At 42.7% G+C, this 18,766-nt stretch overlaps 1 protein-coding gene across 1 annotated transcript; it reads right to left on the bottom strand.

The window, feature by feature from the left end:
• Window positions 1-778: 778 nt before the first annotated feature.
• On the bottom strand, window positions 779-15,254 carry LOC144798976 (uncharacterized). Its single transcript, XM_078670118.1, has 2 exons — window positions 15,078-15,254; window positions 779-1,980 (listed from the first exon to the last, which is right to left on the bottom strand). The coding sequence occupies exon 2, from the start codon at window positions 1,839-1,841 to the stop codon at window positions 948-950; it is 894 nt and encodes a 297-aa protein (XP_078526244.1). The 5' UTR covers window positions 1,842-1,980; window positions 15,078-15,254; the 3' UTR covers window positions 779-947.
• Between the last annotated feature and the right edge of the window lie 3,512 nt (window positions 15,255-18,766).

Genomic DNA, 18,766 nt, shown 5'->3' with positions numbered 1-18,766 from the left:
CCAGTTGGGTTTCCATCTTAAAAGGTGCCTTCCTCTCAGAAAACCTGGGCAAAATTTGTGTTGGATATAGCAGGGTCATCTGACTCCCTATTTGTGGAACAAATATATGCCCTGCTTGTCGAGGATTACCATTCTCTTTGGCATGGTGACTAAGGTACTCACTGAATTCTTAGAGGGACATTTATGACAAGGGGTGATGCAAAAATAGTAACTGATAATGGGGTTCTGTTGGTATCTGCAGGGATGAGGATCTGAGCAAATCGGGAAGCAGTCACATTTGGACACCTCAAGGTCTTCTTATAAACAACAAAACTGGGTCTTTTGATTCCCAACTATCGTTCGTGGTTTTTTAATTGCTATCCTCATAAGATGGTAGATGAGTTGAGAAGGATAAGATCATCAAATGCAGGAAGTTGAACACAGCGGGTATCGGAGCGTAATCCTGAAAAGCACAATGGATATGGAGGGGCTGAAGAATCCCAGATGTTGGTTACAGTCTGTTACATTCTGCAACCCGAAGGCATCCACTGACAAAGACTACATCACTGGTCTCTCCCCTTTACTCATTTGAGGTTCCCAAATAACAAATAAATGTCACATTATGGGGAGCAAAAAGAGAAAATAAGCACACCTTAGTGTAAACAAAAATAGCTGAAGCCACAATATCTCAATTCCTAGTTACTAGGAAAAAGTATTTCCCTCTAAAATGTCTCTATTTGTAGAAACATTCTTGTGCAGATGGAAACCGCATTCAGAAATTCCATTTAGTCACCTTGCGTCTATTTACTTTTGGTTACACAGATACATTTATTCTAATATTACAGATCTCCTATTTACATTTTAATTAAATGATCACAGTCATTACTAATTCATGTCAAACTTCTTATTTCTGGAATTTAGATTAAAACAGTGCATACAATGTATTTCGCTGCTCAATTGGTTTAGTGCTAGGCAGAATAAGAGTGGTGACAATTTGTCTGCTTGTGTATTCCTAAACATTCTAGCTTCCTGAATTGCCTTCCACATTCACCACAGGCATATGGTTTCTTTTTTGAATGTTTTCTCTGATGAGCAATCAGGCTTGATAGCCGTAGGAAAGTCTTTCCACATTCGCATTTAAGTAACTTAGGTGATGTGTGTAATTTTTGATGAGCAGTAAGGTTTGATTCTCGGTTGAATGTCCTTCCACATTCACTGCACGCAAATGGTTTCTCTCCTGTGTGTAAAGTTTGATGTCTTTTCATGTTTGCAAGGCGGCTGAAACTCTTACTACACAGATTACAGTTATACATTTTCTCTTTAGTGTGAACATTCTTGTGTGTTACTAGGTTTGCCAACTGGCTGAAGCTCTTCCCACATTCGTCACATGTGTAAATTTTCGTTCCTGTGTGCACAGGCAGGTGCTTTATCAAATGTGAAGACTGTTTGAATCTCTTTCCACATTTCCGGCATTCAAAGGGTTTCTCTCCAGTATGCCCTCGTCGATGAATGACCAGGCTTGATGAATGGCAGAAACTCTTTTTACAAACAGTACATTTAAATGGTTTCTCTCCAGTGTGAATTCTTTGGTGAACTTGCAGGCTCGATATCTGTTTGAAACTCTGCCCACATTCAATACAAACATATGGTTTTTCTTTTGTGTGGCATCTTTGATGATTTATCATTTTAGATGACAGATTGAAGTTCTTACCACATTCAGTACATGTGTAGGTTATTCCCCTTCTCCTTCCTTTTTCTGTATCAGTGTTAGATAATATGTTGTCACCATTGTCGCACTGAGATTTTCCAATCTGTCTTTCTCTTGTACCAATTATTGTCTTTTTTAGGGGACTCCGCATCATCTGCCTACTTCTTCGAGTTCATGAATTTTGAAGAACTTTTTATTTTGTTTTTCTTGACAGTGTACAAAGTAAATTAGGTGGTGTACTTAGGTATTAAGAAGTCCTCTTCATGCATGTCTTTCCAGTGCATTTTGCAGTGCTTTGGGGGGAAAAACAGAGGTCAAATTAGAATTTGGAATCAAACTAAGCAGATAATTGCTCTGTCTAAGAATGTTGTTATAATTGTGCCTTGAAACTAGTGACAATCATTTATCATCAAGATTACCAAATCAGTTGTATCCATTCATCTTCCATACAGCCTATATATTTGAACACCAGACAAATCCTTGATTTTGACTTTGGTGAAAGGATTAAGTACCATCACCATGGTGAAGAACTGTATTCCTGCCTTGGTGATGGTACTCTGCACATCAAATTTAAAAGCTGTCTGCTGGGCAAGTAGACATCTTTTGCATTTACAGGAACCACCATCACAGCGGTTCCTGTAAATGTTTTGAAAGTTTGACAGAAGGCTTCATCATCATGACAAAGCCATCCGTCTAACTTTCAAACTTTTTTTATACTTTCAAAAACAGATCCCAATATGGGATTTTGTTTTGGAAAATGACAGAAAAAAAACAATGAACACCTCCCCAAGGGGAGTTTTGTCCCATGCCATGGAGCTTTCTCCCACACCAGAGACTAAGTACCCTTTACGCCAAAGTCTAAATCAGACACAAAATGCTTGTAATGTTGGTCACGTTTACCAAATATACTGCAAGCCTCAAATATAGACTAATACATTGATTACATTTCGAGAATCAAGAACTTTTAATGACAGGATTCAATAAAAAGGGAATAGCTTCACTGTAAAGGTGGAATGGACAGTGGAAATACTTTAATTGCTTCTTCTGCCGTAAATCTCAAGAATATGAGTTTGGGCTAGGTTTTATGGAGTGAAGCATTATGAGGACCAGATGTTTTGGCATCTTTTAGGCACAAGTTGCTTGACATTATGACACTATGGCATAGACATTTTCTCTGCTGCATCAATTCCAGACAGGTGACCTAATTTAAACCTATCCATCTTTAGTTCAGAACATTTTACCCTAGAGCAGCTTATACATATATGGAAGGTGCACCTTCTTGTTCCCATGTTATCTCTAAAGATAGACCACGGCCAACATAATCTAGTTGCATCTGAGGAAACCAGGATTTTTCTGTCCCGGAGCCACCAAAGTTTACTCAGTGGTCCTGGACAGAAAGGGTACCATTTGAAGTAGCTTAAGCACAACCCCTTTAAATTAGGAGTATCTCTGGCACCATCTCCACTAGTATTAGGTCTGTTGACAAATTATTCCTGATGGTATAGCCGACAAAATGAAATGACAGAAGACACAATTTCACAATACTAATCATCAAGTAAATGATTTGTTGAAGAAAGGCTAAAACAACACTAACTTCTTGTACTGTCCTAACATGTTCTCTCTGGTCCCAATTTCGGTCCCACTTTCAGACTTCATATCTCTCATACAGAAGCAAAAAAGGTCTGTAATCTGATTTTCCTTATATGTGAATGGTCAAAAGCTTGCATAGTGCATTAATTTCAGTCTTTAATTTAGAGCAGGGCCACTGGAATTATGCAGCGGGGGAGGGCCAAATTATGTGGCATGGTTGAGTAAATTATGCGGCAAGAAAAGGCAACTTATGCGCCACAATGCAGCATGTTTTGTTATAGTAATATGTCAGTCAGATTAAAATTTTATTTGGATTATTACTTCTCCACAATAATAGAAACATGAAAAGTTGAAAACATTTAGACTATCGGTCCTGAAGTGCATAGCAAGCTTATGATCATCTTGACATATGTGCAAAAATCGCATAAGCAATTGAAATGTTTAAAATCATCATCTTGTCATTATCAAAGCATACCCATACAGAGTACACAGACATAGTCAATGTCATCATCAAGGGATTAAAAACCAAAAAGTAGAACAATAGATACCTAAAATATCATAATTTATAAACTGTGAGCACAGTCCAACCATACTCCATGTCAAAGCAGTAAATACCCCCAGATGTGTTTGTTTCGTAATTCTACATTCAGGAGTATTCCATGACACACACCATCAGGAAGCTAAACTTTCTGCCTGAGCCTCCACATATTCAATAAAAATGTGATACATCAAATACAATACATTTTAAGGACCTCTGATTGTTGTTCTGCAGTCTCTAGACCCCAGGTTGTGACAAAGCTGTAGGATCCACTTCCTTCTATACCCCGCATAAGACGGGCAAAAAATAACAACATGGACAATGGTCTCGGACACCTGCAGACAAAAAGGGCAATTCCCATCTGAATTATTGGATGCATACAGCCACTTAACCCCTTGCGTGCACGCTTCGGCCAACGGCTGTCATGAGCACTACCTCGGTAGTGCTGCGCACATCCGTTGGCTGACACGGCCCCGCCCACTCTTTAGAACTCCCGCACCGCGGCGGAATTTGCACCGCAGTAAAGGAGTTAACCGTGACTGACTAAAGAGGCAGGGTCCCAAACCAAAATTTCATATATAAAGTTTTGGCTAGGGGGGCCCAATCTAATCGAAATATCCTTCTGCAACATAACCATCTTTGTGTTCAAGAAAGGCATTGGTGAGAGAGCCCACCCTGGCATAACCCAGAAACAAATTGTATATACATTGCCAATATAAACACTTAAATGCCACTTTCAAAAGCCCTGTAGCTTCCTAGGTTCCCACACCCCATCTCACTCAATCGGTATTGAACAAACCTAAGCCAGGGAATTCTGGAGGCCCCAGGCAGTTTCATGACATCCTCCAAGCCCTGCCGATATGGCAATAATAATGAGGTCACCCAAATCCTACTCATTGTTTTGTCATTTTTACACTTGTTAACACTGTCTGCGCATTGGTCGCACCTCATCAGTACCAGTTTAACACCCAAATATAGCAATATACAACAGAAAAGTGGCCAGTTAAGCTTTGTAAAGGGCCTTACACTGCGCTGCAACAGGTGTTGCTGTATTTTTAGTAGCTTATGACTCGTTTGAGCTAGAAGCAAACATTGTTTGGGTTAAAATCTGCAGATTTTGCAGCAGATGATACTGTGTGGCAAATGCAGCAATTCTATAATTATGCGAAAAACACTGGCAACTCAATCACGTAATTCCAGTGGCCCTGATTTAGAGGTAATTTAGGCGAAGTTCCATTTTATGTCTTACTTGACTTTTCCAGAGATTTTGGACAATAAAAGCACATGCGTCTATGGATATCAAGAACGTGTGTCCAAAGTTTTTCTTTCCAACCATTCTTTTATCTGCTCTTTCGGACTGAACTGAGCTAGGTAAACGACCTCTTTAGCAGTATTTGAAAGCAGGCGGATGTTGATGCCTCCTATTTTTTTTACTGAAAAACAAAGGACCAGTTCCCCAGACCTCCGCTTCTGCTGGACATCGCAAAACCAGGTGTAGCTTGAAAAAGCACATTACAGGAAACAGATAGCTCATATCAGGTCACAGTTCTCAACTCATTAGACAAGGTACTCAGTAACAGGTCTTAAAACTATGCTTTTAAAAATTCACACAAATAATTCTACCAGGAGGAGTTGTGCACCCAAGTACTTTTTGGCTGGAGCTTTGATTTCTTAAAATAGATCAATAATACGACGAGGGGGAGGAGGATTGAGACGGCCCCGCAGATAGACGGCAGTAGTAGTAACAATGGTTGACAGAAGATAGGAAGACGGCCTGTTGAAACGCCCAGGACGTAGCCAGTTTACGCAACACCCGATATGACTATCAAACACATTATCGATGCACCGGTATAGAACACTGTGAATAATGCCAAGGTCTCTGTTCAAGTGTCACTATTGATATCTGTTTTGAAATGTTCTCGTATATGTTCTTTAGAAAGTTAAAAGAAGAAAAAACAAAAAGTAAGACAACATTCTTCTCTGAGTAAGCAATGGATTATTAATTACTACATATCTCCACTTCCACGCCGCTGGACCAGACGTTGTCGGCTGATGGGCTTTGTAAATTCATTAGTGAAGAGTGCTATTTTAAATCCCGCAGCCTGCCCCCAGGTTTATAGGCTCATTGCTGTGTAATGGTACTTTGATACAATAAAGGTCTTACGGGGGAAAAAAAAATAGATCAATAATACAGAATTCTTTCAAGAAGAAATTTGTCTGCACACTTTTATAAAAAGATATTACATTTGGCTTTGTCGATGTACTACCATCTATTCTGCTTTTATTGAATCAAAAATAGATATGACTTGGCAGCTGTACACCGCATTCAGTGGTGAACCAAAAAGTTGGCAAACAAATGTGCAAAGAGATATGTGTATGAATTATGTGTAGCTCCTAACACATTGGTGTTTCTGTCCATCATCTGAGTGCATATAAAAAGTTGATATATGAGATCAAATTACTGCAGCAATACCTCATAAGCATATTGTAAATATAAGTATATTGCAAGTCATGATGGAATACCTTTATACGGTCATGAAACACAGAATAGACTAGCAATATCCTTTTAACGTATGGAAGAGGGTATTATATTCCTTATAATACATGGTTGCACCATCATCCTTTCAGAAAACTGTTCAATTCTTGGTTTCATCAAATGAATGGAGACAGGTTGCAGACATGAATATGAGTAGAATCTGTACTGCGGAATGAAACACACCAGATAATCAGTAATTAATATGTGTAATAAACTCACACATCTCCTCAGCAAGGTTCATGCCTGTCGAGAAGGAACCTTCCCCGAGGTAGTCTTACTGCAACTGACACAGAACCTAGGCCTTCTTACCAACTTATACCCAATTACCCACCAACCTACCCTTTATAGGAAAAAGCGTAGAAAACAGGCTTGACTCGTCTACAGGTACAGCAAATAGTGCTGCTGGTCAATAAATTGGCACACTGGCATCCTTTGGGTTAGGCATGCAGGAAAAAGAATCTGAACCAGTATAGTCACACCAACTGACAAGAGCTTATGATTGAGTAAAACACAGAGACCCAAGAATTCAAGGGTGAAAACTGGCTAATTGAGTGAGCGTGGAGGTTTAAGGGAGTTAATTGGGTAAATTAACCCTGTAATCCAAGGAGTTAATTGGGTAAATTAACCCTGTAATCCAGGGATATAAAAAGAGAAAAAGCTGTAATTATTCATTGTATGAGACCTTGAAACCCTGCAGGCTGATTGATCCAGCTTCCAAATAACATATATCTAGGTATTAAAAGGAAATGCAGCGACGCTCCAGGATTTGGATCTTTGAAGATCAACCGCAGCAAAAGACATAAGCAATCACTGACCCGCAAACAACAAAAAATAAGACTACCAGAAACTGATACTGTATTACATCTTACCAATTTAACTTACCAACTAAACCAAACACTAAGGAATTCTGAAGTCTATACTTTGAATTGGATTCCCATCAGGGTGTATCCAGTGCAGAAATCAAAGCACAAAGTTACTGTGAGCAAAGAAACAACTGTAAGGGAGCTGAATGGTGCCAATTTAAGCAGGCTTGTCTCCCTTGCAAAGGCTTATTCCTGTGGCAACCATCTTACCTAGCTGTAAAATTACAAAACTTCCTTATGGCTGTGTAGTATTCACAGCAAGACATCCCTCAATAGAAAAAGTAGGTACCATCAAAGGGGTTTTCTCAAGGTCACCATCTGGATTTGAATTACCCTCCCTCCTATTCACAGGCTTTCCACAACACTAAAACGTTTTCTCATAGAGTTGAAAATCTTTTATTTGAAAATCATTTGTACTTTCTCATTCTTATTGTAGGAGAGTGACCCTTTTTGACATGGTCAACCCAACTTTTTGTCTGGTAAACAGTGCAATTTGGACAGAAGTTCAATGGGTGACTGCTATCCAGGTCCCTTGTACCAGATCTCTTTCCCTAAAACTGTACAATTGTCGCCCCAATTGGAAATACCTTTAGCACCCCCTGTAAATGCCTAGTAAATTGTACCCATGGTATCTAGGGCATGGATGCCGAGAGGGTCCCGGAGGGCTGCAGCATGTATTGTGCCACCCTAAGAGCTCATACAAACTGCCATTGCAGGCTGCGTGACATATTGCAGACAAAAGTCAAGACACGACATGGCACACATCCCGTGTCCAATGCCTGCAGACACTGCAAGCAGGGCCGGACTGGGAAGCAAAACCGGCCCTGGCAAAGTGCTCGGCCGGCCCCCTCCCCCCCGGGGAAGGGGTGTTGTGGGTGCCACCGAGCTCTTTGCCAGGGCTGCTTCTCGGCCAATTTTGTTACAGGGCTGATTATGCTGCAAAAAAGCCCTGTAACAAAAACGGCAAACCGGCCCCACCCGTGCTGCGCACCAGGGTATTGCCTGGTGCCCGCTACGGCCAGTCCGGCCCTGACTGCAAGTCATATATTTAAGACACCCCAACAGCAAGCTTACAGCCCTATGGCAGGATGTATTATATTACATGTGAGGACATACCTACATGAGCAGATATGCCCCGGTGATATCCAAGTCGATTCTTGGATGTTGCCAGTGAACAGGGAAGCCATGTTGAGTCTATGTACTGGGCAATGATGATTACGAGTTCCCCACCTACAAGATGGCTTCACTGAAGCCAAAGATGTTTGGTATCAGACATCTCGTATTAATAAACCCACACTGATTCCAGTGCTGGATTTATTAATACATGCACCCAGAGTATCCCTTACAGGTACCCCTGAAAACCTACCAACCTCTTGTGTGCTGGCTGACTGGTGTAGCCCAGCCTGCCATCACAGACAGGCTTCTGAACTCCCGCAGGTGAGAGCCCACACTCTCTGAGGGCAGAAACAATACCTGCTCCGGCCAGAGGTGTTGACACCACCTCCTAGAAGGATGGCTAATAATCAGCATATCAGGCAGGGGGCATCAAAGGCCACTGCCGCCTTTGATATACGACCCAAGTTTCCCCTAAATACGGGAAATGCCAGCCCCGGGTCCATTTGCCACTAGGACAGGCCAGAAAATTAGCTGGTCAGGAGGCATGTTCACTGTCAGGCCAGTTCTACCCCTAAGTGGGGGGCAACTTGATGTGAACACGAAAACTAGAACTCCACCATCTTGGTTTTCGGTGGAATTAGGTTGACTGGGCCAGGGCGATGCCCACTTCCCACAGGAAGTGGTCATATAAGAGGTGTGGACACCGTAGAGGTGAGTAGCCTATTAGCTACTACCTGTCACTCACCTTAACGCCCCTAAATTGAGAATTTAGGTGACACTCCTGATGCCAGGAATTCGGTTTCGACGGACCCAGAAGAAAAGGACAAATAAGAGCCGCTAAAATGAGAACTGAAGACTTGCTGTATACTTTTGGGCAACAAACCCTGCCTGCCTGCACCAGTCTTGACAATCGCGAAGAAACCGATTAGTCATGCAACTGAAACTCTACCAAGAACCCCGGTAGACTGCCAGCCCTTCACGAACTGCCGGCAATCTCCCTTGGAGTGTAGGAGCTACTCCCCTGCAGTACATAGGCACCAAAACAGCAGAATCCGGTTTACTGTGCTGCCGCTCTTTTGTCGTACTGACAGAGCAGCCACCCAGGTAGAGATCACCATGCTCTGGAAGGCCAGATATGTCTCCCCACTAAGTGAGAAGACGCCAGGACCAACCGGGCCACACAGCAACAATATACGGGTTACCAGACCCTTTGCAGCAACTGAAACCTGGTTGAGTTCTATCCGGAGTCCACCAACACAGAGCAGCTGTCGAGGGACACCAGCGCCACAGAGACCCATTTTCAGAGTGGCCAGCTGTCCTGATTTTTGCAACCTCAATCGGCGAGACCGACAACCACAAGGTCCTACGACGCACCAGCCCAAGCTGACCTAACCACTCTGCACCCGAGCGCCCTGCCCCGGGTCTACTTTAAGCAACTGTTCTGCCCAGGTCAAAAGACCCTTGTGAACCAAGCCCCCCGTTAGGAGTGCCTAGACTTGTCCCCAAGTCCTCCTCTGCAGCCTGTGTATGGGTGGTCACCCTCTCCTTTGGTGGAGAGCATAAGGCTATAAACCTGACCAGCACCTCTACATCCAGATGCCCCAGGGCAGGTAAACTAACTGCTGGTACAACTTTGGACCTTACCCTACTACCACCTTAAGTCCTGAAGGGGAGCCCTGGAAACCTACTGCAAGTACCGGTACACCATATATGTATTTCTCTTCCATAGGAAAGCATTATGCGTAAAAAGACGCATTTAAGTGAAAATTTTACTTCCCTGTGAAAGTCGATATTTTAAAAAGTACTTACTTGCTTACAAAGCTCCGGTATCAAAATGTATATAAAAATAAAACTTATTTTTCTAAATTGGTCTTGGATTTATTCTTTGAGTGTGTCTCACTTATTGCATCTGTGAGTACAACAAATGTCTAGCACTACCCTCTGATAAGCCTAAACTGCTCGTCCACACTACCACAAAAGAGTGTTTAGTGCTATCATTTTTGCCTCTGTAAACCAATAAGGGTTGCCTGGACTCTCTACACGGTGTACCTCGTTTTGGTACGCTATATAGAGAGCCAGCTTACTACACGTATTTAATATATTGTTTTATTTTTGCATTTGTTCAAGGTTCTGTTAATAGGCTTGCCACCTTTTCTGAGAAAAAAACTGCTGTACCTGGAAGGGCCCAAACATAATACTTAATTGAACTTTATGAAATACGTTTTAACATGGCATTTCTGTCTTTGTTTACTTTAATTACAAGTCAGGGATTATTAAGACACTTCTTGAACGGATTTTAAAGTGCTTTCATTTTAGATTTACTGTTTAAAGAATCTACTGATATGGTAGAAAAATACTGGCACTTCCCCTATTTTTTGTAGTAGCTGGAATATTAAAATACTGGTTATCTTGCCAGGTGACAATCCTATCTGTTAACCTTTGGCAAGGGTTGCACTATATAATAATAAGCAAGGAAAACTGATGCGGTCCTGAAGCAATAACATGCAGTGACATTGGTCTACAAGGCCTGTGGGCCTACAATTACATATTGGTTCTTGATGACTTTATGAAAAAGATAACTTGGTGTCCATAACAAATACATTGTTAGAAGCAGGACATTAAGCTGGACGGGTCCCATTGCATGTCAGGCCCTGCAGTTCTTAAAAACGGACATTGAAACGAGTCCTCATCAGGCCCTAGATTTATGTCCTTAACTTTACTGGCAAAAACACCGACAGATTTCTGAAAAATTAACGTAAAAGACATTAATGTAATACATGTCAGCTACCAAAATGGTTTTAGAAGAGGCGAATCAACCAGCACGAACTTGAAGTTTACTGACTTTATTAGGCGAAAGGGCTAAATATAGAAAACAAAAGTTATATATCTGTTTTGTTAACCTTAAAGCCGCCTTTGATTCTGTTCCTCGAAACCTACTTAGGGCTAAACTTTTGGACTGGGACATTCCAAAACAATTGCTTGATATGATTACATTGTTATATACCAACACATGGGTTCAGATCAAAGTCTGAGATGGCAGAAGTACAACGCGACGACTTGAAACTAAGACTGGTCTGAAACAAGGTTGTGTTCTGGCTCCATGCCTTTTTAATCTTTTTATGGCGGACATTTCTTTACATTTTAAAGAAGTTAATGCTCACTCACCTTCCCTCCTAGGCAAAGACATTAAATATTTACAATACGCCGATGACACTATATTATTGAGTCATTCTGTCATAGGTCTAAGAAGATTAGTTGATTCTTTTAATCATTATATCACCCTTAACAGTTTGAAAATCAATAGCAAAAAGACAAAAATAATGACTATTAGTGGAACAAAAACAGACAAGAAAGAATGGAACAGTAATGGGTTACATATCGAAATGGTAACATTTTATAAATATCTAGGAATAGCATTTGACGATAATATGTCTTTTAGACAACATTTTATTAACCTCAAAGCAAAGGCAACAGCTTTTTCATTTGCTTTTAGAAAGTTGAGGGACAAGTTGTCATGTCCAAATCATGAACATCTTTTGAAGGTCATGAAAGCAAAACTGATTCCCTCTTCAGCTTACGGCTCAATGATTTTTCGTGGTAAAGACGCAAAAATTGTTGATGGCATACAAATAAAAGTCTACAAATTAGTTTTCAGGATCCCCAGGTATATAGGCCATACTAATGTAAGATTAGAATTTGGTCTGAAAAGGCAATCTCTGGTACAGCAATCTGCCTTTTTAAAATTTCTATATTCGTTATATCGCTCTGAACAAGGTACCCTTGCAAATCAGTGCTGGCAGGAGATAACGAGGTATGAGCACGCTAGTAGCTGGAGATCCTTTTTAAGTGAGAGTTTAAATAATTTTGAGTGCTCAACCTTTGAAGAAGTTAGGAGCAAAGCTGTTTTTAAAGAAACAATAAATTGATCAGTCACTCTACTATCGAGTCTTTAAAATAAAGATGAGCTCAGAAAAAAGTATCATTCCTGGTCAGTTACCAACTCATTTATTAATTAGAACCTCAATTATACTTGTTGACCCACTTAAAATCTTTCTTAAAGAATACATCTATGTTATTGCGGTTTGGGAGATATCCTACTAAGGACGGAATACCTAAATGGGAAAAAAAATGTCCCACTAAACTTTGAAGGTTATGTGGCTCCTATGACGAAACTTTAATACTTATTGTAACTATATGCCCCCAACTGCTAGAAGAGAGGAAGACTTTGTTAAGACCTATTTTTAATGAATTCGGGGTGAGAACATGTCGGAACGCCATTATTACATGTCTCTCACTGGGACTATGCCCGGCTTGATCTCTCAATTTGTAAAGTTTATTTTTATTGCCGAAAAAAAATTATTAGCCAAAACTGATACTGATCATTAATACAGTAACATTCATTATTGACTTGAATGCAAAAATGAAAAGAAAATGAAAATTGGCTTTCAAATTCTGCGTTTAAAAGTTTTGTATATAACCTTACATCATAGTTACAGGATTGGTTAATCAAGTTTAATACTGAAGATAAAGCGTTTACATTTTTTTTTTTTTTACAATAGTGTTTGGATATTGTTCTCTAGCCATTAGCACAAACGCACTTTATTCATTGCTGCTCTCTATTATTGCTGCTAAAGTTTTCAGTGTAAAGCTGTATTCATATTTTAAGGGCGAAAAATGTTTTAACCTATTGTGTTTTATTTCCGATTGTAACGATTTTTATTAATCAACAAATAAAGTAATTACTACTACTACTACATGTCAGTGACTTAGGGCCTGGGCCAACCTCGTAATCAGGCCCTCAGATCTTTTTTTATATTTCACATGTTTTACGGATCCCTAATAGTATTACGTATTTACAGGATGTTGTGTTTCTGTATTTCTTTCATGCAGAATATTACTCTTTTACAGTGCATACATTGTACTGCATTGCCTTCGGGGGTTTATAATGAGCCAAGATTGAGAGGTCTGAAGTTGAGGCTGAAGGCGGTGTGAGGTTCTCAGAGTGCCTGTCAGCAAGTTAAAAAAGTGTTCAGAATACATGGTCATCAAATCCTTGGTTCTCTGCAAGGCGCACAGAGCAATGGGGGCATCTTGCAGTTGCCATTGAAATTCTGTGTAAATGTGCTTGTGGGAAGTACGCAGTGGTCAAAATATTGACACGGTTAAAGTAAGGGAAAATGCACTGCTTACAGGTGAGTGGGGGTGTTGTGCGTTTTGTGGTGATGAAGGAGATGCAAGGAAGTGTATTCAGAAGAGGAGTGAAAAGATGGAGCTGAACAGAGATGTGGTGTAAGATACGCAGATGGGTGGGATATGGAGAAAGAGGGCGTCCGTGTAACATAGAGTAAACATAACAGGAATGACTGAGGCACTCTGAAGACCACTGCCCCTCCCAAAGGCCTCAGAATTGTTTAACCCCTGGCATGCTCGTGACGGAACCACTCCATCACGAGCCACGGACGCGCTGTGCTGGTGATGGAGTGGTTCTGTCACGGCGCGGCCGCCCCGCCTACGCTAATAGAATTCCACGCCTGAGCGGCGCGTTCTATTGAGCGGGCGTGGCCGTGACGGAACCACTCCGTCACAAGCACAGCGCACCCGTGGCTCGTGTCGGAGTGGTTCCGTCACGAGCATGGTGGCGCCGCGCGCCCCCCCAGCGCCGCGGCGGCCAAGGGGTTAATTCACAGTCTCCCAAATACAGAGTTGAAACATTTTCAATAGTATTTACAAGAAAATGATTGTTGTTACTCAGTTATCTTAAACATCTTACACCTTTTCAAAGCAATAGTCCTGGCTGGCTGGCTGGTGTTCAGTGTAAGTTGCTCTGTTATCTGGATGCAATAAAAGAAAGCTTAGAGGAACCAAAATTCCGGTCGGGTGTCACTCTGTGGGAATCACATACATATAGTTCAAGCCAGCCTCCTAAATCCATAGGCATGCCATTTTTAGAGACACCACTCCACTTTTTTCAAAACCCTGACTACAGGTGTGTTACTGACGGATTTGGAAATAAAATCAGAACATAAACTGGTTAGGATCACAAATTCAGATCCTGGCAGGGTCAGCTTAGCATATCATCCTTCAAAGCTGATAAATTAAGTACAGCTATACTAAGTAATAACTCGTATTTACATCGTTTAAAATGCAAAAACAATGTAATTAAGTAACACATCTGTAAACTCACCCACATTTGGTTGGTGTTAGTGACCCTTTCGACTACTTGGATTACTTCCTAGAACGCCAGAGATCACACGCATTTCGTATTCAATAGGTTAACAGTAATGAAATGCGATGCACAAATAATGAATAGTTCACAAATCGCATCTTGCGATGTACTGAAAACATTGGGCTCTAACTCTTGGGAAAGTGGGTTGCAATTATTTATTTATTTTTATGCTGTGCCATTGCTTAATATAAAAGGTTTATGCGAAGAAAAGCATATCACAGCGTCGCTCTATAAACATCTAAAAAAAATATCAGTGCAAACGCCAATGATGGCGTGGCCCATTAAACGCTTTAAATCAGTACTTCACGCCGTTTTGAAACGTAATGCAAATGTTATACGAGCACTGAGCATATTGCTTCATTATATAAATATGGAATGCATGTACTCTGAAGTCCTAATGCAATGTAACCGGTTCTTTTGTAAAGCGCTCAGACAGCTTCGGGTAAAGTTAGCGCTATATAAAAAAAAAACAATAAATAAATAAACAAACGGAGAATTCAGTAACTAAGTATTCACCCTACCTAAAACAATCCCGGTTCTGGCATTTCCGGCGACTGTCTTGCTGAATAAACAGTATATGTGCAGATTTGCTGCCGGGAGGTTCCTAATATGTGAAATAAAAGCAGAGAGACCGGCTCCTTTCTCCCTCTGCATCACACAAGCTGGTCCGGCTACTTGCGGATGAAGAGATGTGGAGACCGATGACTTCCGGTTCCGGGTGACTGTGGGTAGAGGGTACATCTAGTTTATCGTTTGTGCCTGGATTAGCAGCCAGTACTTGGTGTTAGTCCCCATTTGCCAATCATCCGTTCTCTACATTGTTCAGAGTCGGGATTCTGTGAATGAAAGCACATCACTGTCTCTGGAATAAATCTTATTGTAAAACCCACTGGACAGATGTGGATGTTTGAAGCAAAAGAACATTAATTTGTCTAAAGTATGTGCTCTAGGAGGTCCCAGAAAGTGTGGCATAGGATGAAAAACACACACTTTCTGATGCAAGAGAGAATGTCCCAAACGAGACAGTCACAAGATGGAGGAAATGGCTAAGCATATCTTGAAAATTCCTATGTAGCACAGCTGACACATTTTCAATACTCTTAATAAGTAGGTACTAGTGTCACATTCGACAGCACCACAGGAAGTGATGTTGAATGACAACAGACACTAGTATATCATAGGAAGATATATCTGTGACAAATGGCTAAAACACACACATTATATAGATATGAGAAAAATAAAACCTTAAAATATCCAGACACTGACGATATCACTGAAATTAAAATGTATGCAGATGTTCCTTTTCAATAGACATGATGGTAATAAGTGGGAGAAATGTTGTTACCCGCTTCTTTTTAGGTTTTGCCTGGCGAAAAGATGCGCTCTGCGCATCTTTTTCGCGCAGGCGAAAACCTAATGAGAACTGTAGTGTGGGTTTGGGTCGGCCCTCGTCATTCATTGGCTGGCTCCATAAATGGAGCCTAGCCATTGGACGAGGGGCCTGTCCGTCAATGCCGGACCAGATTCGGGGGCGTTCCCGAGATTCTTTGGCTTTTGCCGACGTCACGCGACGTCAGCCGAAAGCCGGGAACGCCCCTGAATCTGGTCCGGCATTGCCGGCGCCTGCCTTCCTGCTTCCTGTGGAATCGCCCCTTCCGACTGTACAACCCCCACATCGGGGATTTCACTCGCTGGCTCCGCGGGCTGTTGCTGATGTTGTGCATCGGGGGTTGCGGGCCTGTCTCGCAGCTCGAGCCCGAGCCGCTGCTGCTGCTGAAGCTGCTGCAATCTTAGGCACCATATCCGTGTCACTTTCACCTTCACCTTCGCCTTCACTGCTCCCAGCAAGGTAGGTTCTTATCCTGTTCCCTTCACTCGCCTTAGGAATTGCTTTATAAATATAACGAAGGACCGCCAAACTGATAACAGTGCTGGGAGCGGTTATTCTATTATATGCCGGTTTCTCAGTTTCTTGGCATTTATTCTCTGGCAGACCCATCTCCAAATCAAGGGGCTCTATATTAGCATCCGCATTTATGGCATCAAACCATTTCTTCAAAAGGATTTGTCAACGTTGCTTAGGTTGGCCGTTGGAGCCCTGAGCTTGTGTGCATTACGGTCTCAGTCAACCGCCATCTTGCTTCCTCGGTGCAAACGGAGGATCTCTCACTTCCCTGGTCCCCGCTGAGCCACAGGAAACCCTACCAGGACCCACACACTGCTTCCGGTTCCAGGCAGGACGATGAGCTACAGAAAGGGAAGACGGATTACTTACTGATTGAAGATGGGACCTAATGCTATTCAGGAAATTTACAATTGTTGCACGCTGCCCAACTTCGGCTCCTCGCTCTGCCATCCACCCTGGTGAATGGTCAGTGCTGCGGTGAAAGAGCACCAGAGATCACTGCTAGCACCATCCCACCATCCAGGGTAGGAGTTCTACCGGAATCCACCCGAAGATCAACTTCACGGACCCAATGCAGCAGTCTCCTACCTGATCATCCTTACTCCGCCCTTCAGCAGCTTTGGTGGTGCAAGCAACCACCGTGAGCCACTCCAGCCCATATAACAGCTGCGAACGTGAAGTCACAGAAGTGTTCCTGCTGACTTCCGCCTGGACTATCTCTTCTCCGAGTCTTACATCGTTAATCTGTGCGCAGGCTACCACCTGGAGACCTGCGAAGGGGGTGAGTGTGGCATGAGGGGCTAAACCCTTATCTGTATGTTTAGCATGCCCTTCTCTGTCAGGGGCAGGTGACCACAACTGTCAATGGTGGAAGCTGACATGTCATGGAGCAACCTCCCGCGTCCTCTCTCCATCTCCCTCCTCATCTTGGCTTCTTTTTCTATCTTTTACTCTTTCTGTTTTCTGCCTTCTCACTCCATTCTGCCCTTACTTTTCTTCCTGCCTTCCCTCTCTCTTGATCTCTCTCTCATGCGTCCTCTCTCCTCCTCCTTATCTATCATGCTTCTCTCTCTTGCACTCTCTCGCGTGCCTTTCCTCTCTATTTGCCTTCTCTCACTCTCTTCTTTCAGTCACCAACTCTCTCTCCTTCTTTTCTTGCCCTCTCTCCTTTTTCATCTCTCTCTTCTTCCTACCCTTCATTTCCATCTCTCCATTTCTCTCTCCTTCTTGTCTTTCTTCACAATTAACTCTGAGGGCCTGATGTACATTGCCAGACAAGGGGGGGGGCTCTCTGTGTGTGGGCGGGGGGCTCTCTGTGTGTGGGGGGGCTCTCAGTGTGTGGGGGAGGCTCTCAGTGTGTGGGGGAGGCTCTCAGTGTGTGGGGGAGGCTCTCAGTGTGTGGGGGGGCTCTCAGTGTGTGGGGGAGGCTCGCAGTGTGTGGAGAAGGCTCGCAGTGTGTGGAGGGAGCTCGCAGTGTGTGTGGGGGGCTCGTAGTGTGTGGGGGGCTCGCAGTGTGTGGGGGGGCTCTGTGTGGGTGTGTGTTGGGGGCTCTCTGTAGGTGTTTGTGGGTGTCATTTGCGAAAGATAAAGCTAGTGGCATTGCAAATGACAATGCCATTTATTTATGTTAAAAAAAACATAAATTAAAATGTCAAGAGCACTGCCAATAGCTCAAACTTTAACAAAGGCAAAACCATTGCATTGTAAATGCTTGTTATACTTACGTTCTGCGGTGCACGCAGTGGGCCCTTTAAGAGGGCGGCCCCCTAGTGCCGCTTCAGGCACCTCCCCGCACCTTGTCTCTGGGAACCCCTCCTCTGGGAGTCCTCCCCCTCGGGTCTGGCACCCCTTCAGCGCATTTCCGGTTCGCAGTGGGCTGGGGTCTGGTATTTATACCTGCCCCCACCCACTGGCTAAGAAGTGAAATAAAGGGATCGCAACAGCTATACCTCACCTTAGAGTGCTGGAAACAACCATGCTTTTAGCGCTTTCCTAAAAAGAAGCCTATTCAACAGTAATTTCATGGAGATTGGCAGCTGGTTCCATAGTTTGCCTTCACAATGTTATAGGCTCCTAGCTCCCCATCTAACTTTACCAATTTTAGAGATACAGATGAAACCCCCGTCTGTGGATCTGAGGTTTCTGGTGGGGGTGTACCAAGAGAAGAATTTCCGAAAACCAGCTGCCCCTCCGCCAAATAATGCCTTATGGACCAGGCATAAGGCTTTAAACTCCGCCCTTTGCTGAATCGGGAGCCAGCGTAATGACCTGATGGCAGCAGAGGTGGAGTGACCCCTAGGAATA

The sequence above is a fragment of the Lissotriton helveticus genome, chromosome 12, assembly GCF_964261635.1.
Source record: "Lissotriton helveticus chromosome 12, aLisHel1.1, whole genome shotgun sequence".
Taxonomy (NCBI): domain Eukaryota; kingdom Metazoa; phylum Chordata; class Amphibia; order Caudata; family Salamandridae; genus Lissotriton; species Lissotriton helveticus.
This window is presented reverse-complemented; position numbering and strand designations above follow the sequence as displayed.

Excerpts from the sequence above, each read along its gene's own strand:
- LOC144798976 (XM_078670118.1), bottom strand. The coding sequence starts at position 1,841 with ATGATGCGGAGTCCCCTAAAAAAGACAATAATTGGTACAAGAGAAAGA.